At 53.0% G+C, this 11,984-nt stretch overlaps 2 protein-coding genes across 2 annotated transcripts; one reads left to right on the forward strand and one right to left on the reverse strand.

Moving 5' to 3' along the window:
- Nucleotides 1–1,227: 1,227 nt before the first annotated feature.
- On the reverse strand, nucleotides 1,228–2,361 carry J7T54_007608 (uncharacterized protein; the record flags this gene model as incomplete). Its single annotated transcript, XM_051509435.1, has 2 exons — nucleotides 1,228–1,715; nucleotides 1,965–2,361. The coding sequence occupies 2 exons, from the start codon at nucleotides 2,359–2,361 to the stop codon at nucleotides 1,228–1,230; spliced, it is 885 nt and encodes a 294-aa protein (XP_051359523.1).
- Nucleotides 2,362–4,946: 2,585 nt separating this feature from the next.
- On the forward strand, nucleotides 4,947–11,051 carry J7T54_007609 (Nucleoporin-like protein; the record flags this gene model as incomplete). The annotated part of the gene is made up of 2 exons (XM_051509436.1): nucleotides 4,947–5,238; nucleotides 5,287–11,051. The coding sequence occupies 2 exons, from the start codon at nucleotides 4,947–4,949 to the stop codon at nucleotides 11,049–11,051; spliced, it is 6,057 nt and encodes a 2,018-aa protein (XP_051359524.1).
- Between the last annotated feature and the right edge of the window lie 933 nt (nucleotides 11,052–11,984).

Here is an 11,984-nt window from a genome sequence, read left to right on the forward strand (position 1 = left end):
CTTGGCTTTGTTGCCTTGGCTTTGTTGCCTTGGCTTTGTTGCCTTGGCTTTGTTGCCTTGGCTTTGTTGCCTTGGCTACCTCTTTTCCCTCCGACCCTAGTAACGAACCACACGCCATCAGCTTGACGGGACTCAGGTTGAGCGACGGACTCAACTTCACGAGGGAAATGATTCCTCAGAGGCTTTGTGCCGGACCATTGCTCCTCAGCGAACGCAAGATTCACTCTGGTCTTCCATTAGCGTGGACGCGGGACTGCCGTAACTTGGAGCTCGCACGCCGTCAGAGGCTCCTTTGCAATCCCTGTCACGTGGCTCGAGAAGTCCAGCAGTGGCTTTTACAATGTCGTTTCTCATAAGACCTGCAACCCCGTCGTCGCCTCGCCCGGAGGTTAAGGAATCTCTTTCGGGGACACCGATATCAAGCGGATTCTCTACTCTGCTATGCAAGGTGCTTCACAAGGCTCCTCAATGTCAGCAAAAGGGTATTTGCCCTGTCCAGATTTCAACGGGCTCGGCAACGTCGTCATGACATGGCAGCTCTACGGCACCGCTGAGCCTTCAAAGAAAAAGACAAAGAGCGGATAGTGGACGGCCGTGGTGAACACACGGGCTGCGAGAACTGGGCTATGTTGGGCAGCGGTTGGAGATGGCCGCGTTGGGAAGAGAATTGTTACTGTAGTATTATTAAACAGTTTCCCATTCTTTCACCCGACGCATATTTTCATATCCAAGTTTTGGGTTCATCTTGCGACGGAGAGAATAAGCCCGTAAGCCGCATGCTTCCTCCTCTCATGAACTCACGTGTCTTCTCGCCCATTAACATTTGTCATGTACGCCCATTTTGAAGATTCCTATTGCGGCATCAATTCCCTTTTGCTCCGTCTTACTATCACTGGGACTGGTACATAAAGAACGTGGATTTAGTCTCTTGCCGGGTTCATTCGGTTTCGGATCAGGTTCAGCTGCAGTAGCCTCGGCTACCACGTCATTCAGTTCAATTTGCAGTCTCTTGGCTTGGTTGGCTGGTTCAAGGTGGCTCGGTCTCTTTACTAAAGTCTGTCGTCTTTTTTTGAGTGCCATGCAAGCTTTTCTCTTCGGACGGAAGTTGGCCTTTTTGTGGATAACCAATCTGCTCCCAGCTGCGTATTCCCTCGACTTCCACATCACCACGTGTTAACTGGCAGATGGAAATGGTTCTCTGGCTGCATTCCATTGCTCTTCTTGGCGCTAGTTGTTCTCTCTTAGTTCTGATACTTGTTGACTATGCTCATGTTCGAACCGGTCTTGCTTAAGATCTCGGTCATGTGGTCCCTTGGAATGGCCCGTCGTGTTCTCGTTCGTCGTTGCTTCTTTGGTCGACTGAAAATCTTCTGCTTTGCGCATCTTTTCCATGGAGTCGGTCTGAAAGAGGTGCTCGCGCTCATCGTCCTCCATCCGGCGCTGCTTCTTGACCTCAGCTTTGTTGTATTCTTGCAGTAACTTGCCATATTTCTCCTCGAGTTGCTTTCCATCTTCCAAAAGGGCCTCGCACTCATCTGCGTGTCGCTCGCTCAGTTCCAAGAAGTACTCCTCAGCCTGTTGCTGAGTTTCCAATAGCTCATTGCGGTGAGCAGTCATCTTTTCTCCAATGATATCTTCGAAGATTTTTCGCTGCTCCTGAAGACGCCTCTCCGTGTCTTGCTCCAGAGAAATTTTCATATCTCTGTATTGGACATCTTTATCTGTTAAGGCTTCCTCTAGTTGCGAGATTTTTGCCTCTGCCTCCGTATAAGACTGTTCATACTGGCTGATTGGATTAGGCACTTCAGCCTCTTTGACAGAAGAAGGCGCTCCTTGTGTCTCTCGTCTAAGATCCGTGTCCTCTGGAGGCCCCAAAGCCTTAAGCGCATGGCTTGTCTCGAGATCGACATTTGTTGTGTCACATTCTTGTTGACAACGAGCACAAACATAGGAAGTATCAACACCTGACTCAATCTGAGAGGCCCGGTGGCAAGCAATCAGAGCGTGTGCGTGTTCGAGGTCTTGCACCTTGCCTCTGAGATGGCTTAGTTCGTCCTCCTTTGCTTTCCGCTCGGAACAAAGCACATCGCGCAGTTCAGAAAGATCCGCCTTGAAGCGCTCGGCTTCTTCCTCCCTCTCCTTGGCCAATGCCGCCTCCCTGCAGAGACGGCTTTCAAGTCGCTTTGTCTTCTTGCATTCTGTCCGATGCTTGCCGGCTAGGGTAGTCAGGACTTCTTCGGCTTGGCGTGTGAGTATCGCCTTCTCTTGTTCCAATGCTCTGATCCTGGCGCCCGGATTGGATATCCCATCGTCTACCGAGTCTGAACCATGGTTGTGCTGAGATCCGAGGTCCTGCATCATTCCCAGGGAGGACGAAAGCTTTGTGTTTGGGGTGTCGCAAATCTGCCGCCAGGAGTGTCGTGCTGTGCCGAGCTACTTCTTGTAGAATACCACTACGCCGTTCAACCGCTTTTTAAGCTTCGCGAACTTGCTCTGGGAATGGTAAAAGATCAATCCTGTTCGCATTCTCAAATGTTTCTCAAGCTAAAGATACGTTGGGCTCAGCGTACTCACAACATGAAGTGTCCCCAAACAGGCGCTAATAGCCTAATACCAGATAGAAGGCATAGTAGCTTTCTTTCCGAAGATTTTAGCAGCTGAAATTGGGTTATCGGGGTCGATAGTTTTGTTCTTGTGAACCTTATTGAAAAGTCAAAGCTCCGCGCAATATGACTGTCGGTCAGTGTCGTAACGAGTTGCGAAGTGAGACAATGGTGAAGTAGAGAGTCCAGGCGTCGGAATGACTGCCGTCGCCCAATTCACTGCTAATCTGCTACCGCAAGCGGTTGATCTTGGAACCGGCAAGCTACACTTCTGTTGGAAGCTCGGAAAGTATTCATGTCTGTATTAGGCGCACCCCGAGGTGTCAAAATCCTCGGCTCGTGCCAAGCGGGGGCCTACCGCCTGGTGTGACGGGAATTTCTACAGGCGCCACGTGCACCTGGAGCTGGTATACGGGCTTGATTTGAGTTGTTAGTCTTACAAGCTGCCTGTGCGATGATGCCGCCAAGAATATATTACTGCGTATTTTTGCAGTCCAGGCATCGTAAGGTTACTTGCAAGAGCATCAGGTTGCACTTATGAGTTTCTAAGCATGGACGAGGCTTCTGCTCGGCGAACTGTTGAGTGTCCTGGGACAGCTGCTAATTGTGAAAATCGAATATTTGTTCAGAAACCCAGACTACCTTGAGTACTTAGGATATAAGATAGGCTACCTTACTGTGCCTACCTGCGTTAACTTCCCCGCACTTATTCGCAAATACCGTAAGCACGATTGTTCAGATGTGCTCTATCCATTACTTGTCTTCACTGAACAAGTATTCAAAATTGTGTATGATACGGCGCAGGCTCACTAGCAGTAGCCAAGCGCATGTATGTTCCGAATTTCCCCTCGCTGAGATCCTTGGACTGTTGACGAACGGCAATCATCTCTGAATCTGACCCGCTCGCCATGGTAAGCCCACCTTCGTATGAAGATGCATCACCACCCTCGGCGGAGCTAGCTCAAGCTGCTACGAGCGACCCTCCCAGCTACCTGCAGGTCGCTCAGTCGAGACCTCATGAGCGACTGACGGCAAGTGGGTTGCCTTGCCTGGTTTTCGATGAATGCCTCATCTACGCCGAATCCCAGCCACAGCGTCCCCTCTACGAGCTATCTCAACCACCTGCCGTGTGTAGACCACAAACAGCAGTCTATGCCGTCCAGAAATTCAATTATCGGCTCTCGTCGCATGACGGAGAAGGGAACATCCGGAATAGCAAGCGCCATGTTTACGACTTCTCCCTCAGCATCACGCCCGACGTTGGCGAAAGTGTTTACATTGAGGGCAAAGCCGCACGAAAAGCACTTATGGTGAAGGATGCACATGTCGCGCCTGGTCCCCTGGGCAAGTGGTCGTCTTGCAAAGTCACATCAGACCCTCATATGTCGTCAAAAGAGAAAGTGGAACACTTTCGCGCAGGGCGCAGTGTCAGACAGCGATGGCGACGGAGTGATCAGCTCGATTGGACGGATGCTTCTGGGAGGACGGTCGCAACAGAGACAAAGCTGACGCGAAAGGAGGATATGTCAGTAGACAGGCCGCCACGGTTGGAGCTCAAGGTGAGTTTAGAATCCAGAGACCTTGATCTCCTCATCACAGCATGGGCAGCAAGGGTTTGGAGAGAGGCCAAAAAGTATTTGGCTGAGCCCTTTACTTGGGGAAAATGTGAGATGTTTGCATTTGTGAGTGTGATGTGAACATAACTGACACGGTGGCAGTCAAGCGCATCGCAGACACTAGCGCAGGACCCAACAGCTCGCGATTGAGCTATGGTTTTGGGGTGCGATGAGCCGAGCGTCTTCATCGCTGCAGAACAAAGGCCCTCCATTCGAAAGCAAACCGCTAATTGTCGAACACGAATGATTTGGCTTTGACACGGGCTTTGAAGAGTTGTGCATACTAGTAGGGTAGTCAGTTCAGATCCTGCCTCGATGCTTCGCGACGGATCGGACGTGTCGTGTCAACAGACGTAATCTGCAGCTAGCGGCCAATGGACTGCTGTGGCTCGTGCTCAATTCAGCCACAAAGCATCAAAATGAACGCCTGTGATTGGTCGGAGCAGGGGCATCCTAAAAACAGCCGTGAATAGCGCATGCAAAGGCAGGCGCGTGCAGGCATTGTTGCTTCCCCAAGATCCGTTGTGCAGGCAGGTTTTGAGATCAACAATCTCTTCTCCAACCACCATCATTTCATCGTCAGCCTCGGTCACACGAGTCAAGTTCTTCTTCCGTCTGATTCCATGTCGGCGAGGTCGATTATTTTTCAATCTTGACTGGAGTACGATCTCGAGTAGCTTCGGGAATGACAAACACCACGATCGCCAAAGACCAGTAATTGCCAACGATGGCAGCTACCGACGTAGACCTTGGCTACGTCGCGGGCCATCTTGGCCTGGACCAGCCATTCTTGAAGAACTTCGGTACACAGCCGACCGTCGAGCTTGCGAACGCGATTCTCCAAGCGATAGCAGCCAAAGCCCACGAGTTCGACGAGTTGTACGCCGCAAAGTTACAGACTGACATCGAGCTCGAAAGTGCGGTCCGTAGCGCCGAGTCGCGGACCGAAGTCTCTCAATCAACCGTCGAAAAGGCTCTCAAGGATGTGCAGGAGGCTCGAGAGAAGCTCCGAGAAGAAGGTGGGTATACCGAAACTTGACGACGTACAGGGGGCTGACGTACAGCAGAGAACAAGCGACAAGCTGTTGAGTCTGAACTACAGTCGCTCAAGGCGAAAACCCTGAGTCACGATGATGAAGTTAAAGCCTTCAGCGACAAGATAGAAGCGCTGCAGTCGTCCAACCGCACTAACCTAGAAATCATCGAGACTCGCAACAAGCAAAAGGAGGAAATTGCCGAAGACCTAAACAAGCAGTATCAGCGAACTGTCGAACTCTCACGTGAAATCACCAATTTGCAACGATCGGAGCAGGCCAACAAAGCGCAGCTTAGCAGTGCCGAGTACCGAGAACATTCCCTCAAGCAGCAACTCGACCAAGCTCGGCGGAGTGGCGAATGGTTCGAGGAAGAGCTGAAGACCAAAACCCAGGAGAGCCTAAAATATCGCAAGGAAAAGGGCGCCCGTATTGCCGAGCTACAGCGCCAAAATGAAGATGCGAAATCGGAAATTGACGCTCTCAAGAAGACGGAGCAACAACTGCGCGATCGCCTGAAAGCCATGGAGACTAAGGCGACCGAAGCTCTTGTCAAGGTTCAAAGGCAAGAAAGTGCGTTCGCTTCGCAAGTCGAAAGCTACCAGCATGAGCTTGCCGCGCAAAAACGTCTGGTTGACATGTCAAACTCGTTGAGCAAGAACCATCAAGAACGAATCCGCGACCTTGAAACCGCCCGCGAGCGACTGATCGACAACCATGAATCCGAGGTCCATCGTGTTCGACGTGACATGGAGCAGGAGAGACAGTCCGCCGCCAGGCTCGAAGAGAAGGTCCAAGAGCTTGAGAGGCAGATCGACGAGCTTCAAGTACGCGCGGAGCAAGCACCAACGCAAATGGAACCGCCCGAAACACCACGACACAACGGTTCCACTATGCCACGACCCTCTTCGCCGTTCGCGACACCAGGCTCGGTACGGGGCAAGTCTTCAATGTCGGTGACTCAAGCGATTGAGCAAGTCTACCAGGCTAAGGCTCAGCTGGCCAACGAGAAGAGGCGAACCCAGCAGCTCAGTGAAGAACTGGACAACATGATGTCTGCACTGGAGATGAAGGCGCCGGAGATCCAAGAGCTTCAGTCAGAAGTCGAGACTCTTCGTGAGGAGATCACTCGCATGTCTGACCTGTCGCAGCAAAGCTTCGCTGAGCGGGATGAGGCCAAGCGAGTGGCCAGGAAAGCAGAGGCCGCTTTGTCAACGGCCCAGACCGAAACGAAGATTCTACGAACACAGGTCCGTGATCTGGGCACGCAGATCCAATACCTCGTGTTCAACATCCACGCCATGGAGAAGGGTCAGGAAAAGCTGACCGAAGAGGAGAAAATTCGTCTGGCGCAGCTTGAGAAGGGCGAAATCACGGAGGAAGCTCTGTCAGATATGTCTGACACCCAACAATTCATCACGGAACGTCTGGTCGTGTTCAAAAACATCAAAGCCCTGCAAGAGCAGAACGAAGAGGCGCTACGCATTACCCGTAATCTGGCAGAGGAGATGGACAGCCAAGAGAACGCCGATGCCAAAAACCAGGCCAAGCTCGACCACGAGAAGGCTGAGAGACTGGAGAAGGATCTTGCCAACATGGCCGATGAGCTCAAGTTCATCAAGAAGACGATGGACAGTTACAAGTCCGAACGTGACATGTTCAAACGGTTGGTACAGCAACGCGAAACTGCAGAAGGGGAGAGCCCACGCCCACCCCTCGCTAGCATCGAGGGTGGGGAGCAGACCGAGACACTCAACGACGCTCTGCAGAAAGTCCAGTCTGAGTACGACCAGTTCCGCGAGGACTCAGACAGCGTCCGCCGGGAACTGAACAATCGGATTGATGGGCTCACGTCCGAGAAGCATTCACTGCAGAAAGGCAACGTCACATTGCAAGGCGAAGTCAGACTGGAAGTGGAACGCCGCGAGATGCTGCAAGCAAACTTCGTGGCCCTTCAGTCCGAGAATGTTGAGCTCAAGAAGCGCAGTCAAGCCCTCTCGGAAAGCGCCGCCAAACAAGATATTCGAACCCAACAGGTAATGGAGGAGCTCATTGAGACGAAAGGGTTACTCGACAGCACCAGAAATGAGACAACGAACCTAAAGGCCGAAAAGAAATTCTGGAACGACATCCAAGATCGCATGAGAAAGGAGAACGAGGGCCTGATTGAGGAGAGAAACAAGTTGAACGATTTGATTGCAACTCATCAATCTATGGAAAACGAGCGTTCTCGGTCCCATTCGGAAGAAAGGAGAAAAATGCAAGGGCGCATTGATGCACTCGAACGCGATCTCAACGAAGCACAGCGTAAGCTTGCTGACGAAGCCGAAGACGCCAAACGCCTGCAGCAACGCAAAGAATTCGAGGGCAAGGAGTCTCAGAAACGAATCGATGAGCTGCTTGCCAATCTCAGCCAAATCCGCGAGGAGCACGTGGCTGTTAAGACTAGCCGCGACCATCTTCAGGCTCGAGTCGATGAGATGACGGTTGAGTTGAGGAGTGCTGAGGATCGCGTCGGCCGATTACAGCCCCGGCCCACCCCTCGACCTGGCACGGCCGTCGACACATCAGAGTTTGAAAATGAGATTCTGGAACTCAACAACGAAGTAGCCGACCTCAAGCGGGAACTTGATCTAGCCCGGACACACCTGGACAACGCCAAGGCCCAGGCTGAGCAATTCAAGGAGCTGAGCCAGTCGAATGAGGAGACGCTTGATGATATACGGTCTTCCCATGAAAGCTACCAAAAAGAGATGGAGAGTCTGTTCGAGGAGAAGAATGCGAAGATCAAGGAGCTGGAGCAGCGCATCGACGATATGTCTAGTGAGCTTTCGCATTCCAATGCTGAACTTTCGAGCATCCGTGACTCTCAGGGCGAGATCACCCGGCGCCACCAGGACGAGAAGGCCATCTTGGAAGAAGAGGTAGCGCGTTTGAAAGAAGATAATGCGAAACACATCGAGACAGCTCGATACCACCAGGAGGACCTACGTGCCCAAGCTGACATTGCGTCTATGGCACAACGCAACTACGACGCGGAGTTGATCAAGCATGCGGAGGCGGCCAAGCTCGCACAACAACTCAGAAATGAATGCAACGAGTTCAAGAACCAAGCTTTGGAATTGCGCAGCGAAGCCGACGCAGCAAAAGTTACCTTGGCGCAAAGCGAAAGCTTGTGGGAAGATCAGCGCCACCGTCTCGAGCAGGAAGTCAGAGATCTGAAGGCACGCCGCGACGATACCAGTTCTCAGACGAAGCTTCTCTACCAGCAGTTGGAGAGTCTGACTGCACAACTTGACACCCTCCGCCAAAGCCGCCCAGAGGAAGAGGCTGACGATGAGGCTATGTCTCCTGTTCCTATGGGTGACATGAATCAACGCATGCTTGAGTTGAACAGTTATCTCCGAAAAGAGAAGGAAATTTTGGAGATGCAGCATCACATCAAGACGGAAGAAGCCAAGAGGTTACAGCAGCAACTCGACCATGCTCGCGAAGAGCTCGATGGAATGCGGGTAGAACTCCAGCAAGAACGCGACCAATCTGGTGCTGGCGCAGCGTCTTCCACCGCCTACAACGATCTGATGGGCAAGCTTGCGGAACTCAACACGTATCGAGAGAGCACTACAACTCTCCGAAACGAGAACAACCGTTTGAACGATCTCGTAGCAGAAAAGACGAAGCGCGTTGAGGACATGGAGGCGAAGATCCAACCGCTCAATGCTCGGATTGCCACCTTGGAGGCACAGCAGACGTACCTTGAGGAGGAAATCAAGCAAGTCAAGGAAGACCGCGATCGATGGCAGAAACGTACTGAGAGCATCCTAACCCAGTATGGCCGCGTCGACCCTGCCGAGATGGATGGCTTGAAGGAGAAGGTGTCACAACTCGAGACTGAGAACACATCATTGAAGGAGCGCGAGCAGACTTTGGTGAACGAAAAGACCGAGTTGAGCGCTCAGGTACAGAAGGCGGAGGAGCAAAAGGCCGAGATGGATGCTCAGGTGAAGCAGGAGGAAGAGATTCGACGCGAGTGGAAGAAATCGCAAACTGATCGACTGAATAAAAAGGTCAAGGAGTTGAGAGAAGCAGATCAGAAGAAACTCGAGTCCACTCGAGAGGCTGAGCAGAAGGAGCTCCAGGAGGCCAAGGAGGCTAAGGAGGCCATCGAGAAAGAGCTCAGTGCATCGCAGCAGGAGACAGCAACACGGACACAAGAAAAGTCCAGCCTTGAGGAGCAGTTGCGGGGCCTACAAGAGCGGCTCGAGGCCATGGGGAGCGCTCGGGCTGAAAAGCCCTCTGAGGCAACTGCTTCATCAGCGATTGTTTCGCAATTGGAGCAGCAGCTCTCTGCAGCCAATGCTGAGCTCGAGTCTGTGAAGTCGGAGCTGTCCAACGCCCAGCAGGAACTCGACTCACTTAAGGCCCAGATGCAGACAGCGGTGTCCGAACGTGACGCTACCATTGAGCAGCTCAGGGCCGCCGCTTCCACGTCTCAAAGTACAGAAAATGTGGACGCAACTAAGGAAGTCCCGGCGACGGAGCCTGCAGCCAAGGCTGGTCTGTCAGACGAAGAGCGGAAACAATTGGAGGACAAGATAACTGCATTGGAGACCAGGGCGAAGGAGTTCGAGGAGAAAGCCAGTCAACTCGAGACACAGTCTCGCAGCGTGCAAGATGACTTGCACAAGCAGCTTGCTTCTTGGGAGAAGCAGGCCAAGGAGAAGGATATTGAGAATGTGAAGTTGAGGCAGGACATTGCCCTGGCAGCGATTAACAACCCGGAGCCAGCTGCCCCAGTGCCTGCGACACCACAATCGAACAACGCGCCCGCGAACAACGGGACCCCAGCACCAGCCACAGAGCCCAAGTCTGAGGATCAAGGCGACAAGGAGAAAGAGAAGGATGAGATTCCTGCTCTGGACGACCTGGCACCAGCATTCGCAGCCCTGGAGGAGAAGAAGCAGCGTAGTGTTCTGCTCCGCGATACTAGGGTCAAGTCGCTCTTCGCCAAGAATTTCGAGGCCAAGAGGCAGGCACTGGAGAAGGAAGCCAAGGAGACGGGCAAGAGGGAAGCGCGGGATGAGGCCAAGCAGCAAGCGGAGATGAAGTCTAAGGTACAGATCAACTTTGCCAAGAACCAGCTGACCCAGGCCAACGTCAAACTCGAGGTGGTCCGGAAGGCCGCTGAAGAGACTCCTCAGAAGCCGGTCGTTGAGATTTGGGAGGTTGCAAAGGTTGCCAAACCCCCGCCAGCGTCAGCTGCGAATGGAACTCCAGGGGTCGGCGGGGTTTCTGCTTCTCCCGCTGCAACACCGCAGAAACCAGGGGCTCCCCTGGGGAAACCTGCCCAGCAGACTCCAAAGGCATCACCGGTGCCATCTCAAGCTCAGGGTACCTCGACACCGGGCGGCGCACCAGCAGGCACTCCGTCGAATCTGCCTAAGAATCCGTTCGATGTCGTCAAGGGACCTGCCGCGAGTGTACCGGCGAATCCATTCTCAGCATCGACGTCGAGCCAGCCACCTACACAGGGCAACCAGCCGCCCAGGACAGGGATTCCTATGGTCCGGGGCGCCCGCGGTCGGGGAGGATACACCCACCCGAACCAGCGAGCTGCGAGCGGCACCCAGGAGTCTGGGATTCCCCAAGCCGGTCGTGGCGGACGAGGCGGTGGCGTCCCTAGGGGAGGCAGAGGAGGGCTGAATCCCGGCGCGCAAGACTTTCAATCGGGCACCAAACGTCCTAGAGGCGACTCTGACGCCGAAGGGGGGGCAAAGCGTGCACGAGGCGCTCACTAGACGCGAGGCCGCGTGAAACGCCAAAGCGACCAGCTCTGAGGGTTTGTAGAGTCTGAATGTATGAAAAGGGGACTGGAACGATGGTGACTTGCTGTAGGCAATGTCGGGGGTTGCGTTCTTCACAGCACAATGTGGAGTTGAGGTGGCAGGCTATACAAACAGCTTCGTCTATGGTACATTAGGCCGTTCATGTTCTTTTTCATTTGTCGTCAATAATTGTACAATGATACGGCTAATTTTACGCGGGTTCAAGCGGCATCATCGCCCTAATGCATTTGCTGGACAGTTAACTGTCACTTGATTGCGTTGAGTCTTGGGCATTTCTAATCTGGCGACTGATTGGTGATGGCGCCAGTCGTGCTCGTCGGACAGCGACTTGACCGAAGTTTTACACCCTCCAGTCCCAATCCACGATGCTCAGGCAACGCATAGTAATCCCATTTTCTTTCTGCTACAAGCTATCGCATGCAGCAAATGGCTCATCGGCTCTACTGAAGATCCATTATATGATCACCGTCGGTCGCCGACACCTATCACATCGTCACCATGTCTCGCGCTCTGATCATCACTGGTGCCACAGCCAGCCAAGGCGGCGCTGCCATTGACATCTTTTTATCGCAGACAAGGCGTCCGGTTTTCTGACATTGGCCGACACACAGTCACCAAGTGCCCAGCGCCTCCAAGCCAAGTCGCCTGCCGTTAAGCTTGTTCGCGGAGACGCCGCTGGGACCGTGCCCCTCTGAGGCCTCTATTCGGCTGTCGCGGTAAGGTTGTACTAATTGAATCGCGAAGACACGGCGCATATTTTCTATCAGAAAGCGAATCTTTGATTGATTTACCGATATCACAGCAAATGCATGTATGAAGGAGTCTCTTGACATTGACGCACTAAGACGGGTCCCACCATTGTGACCCACAAAAAAGTTCGACTGG

This window comes from Emericellopsis cladophorae, assembly GCF_022114955.1.
Source record: "Emericellopsis cladophorae strain MUM 19.33 chromosome Unknown NODE_62_length_120238_cov_116_934538, whole genome shotgun sequence".
NCBI lineage: Eukaryota > Fungi > Ascomycota > Sordariomycetes > Hypocreales > Bionectriaceae > Emericellopsis > Emericellopsis cladophorae.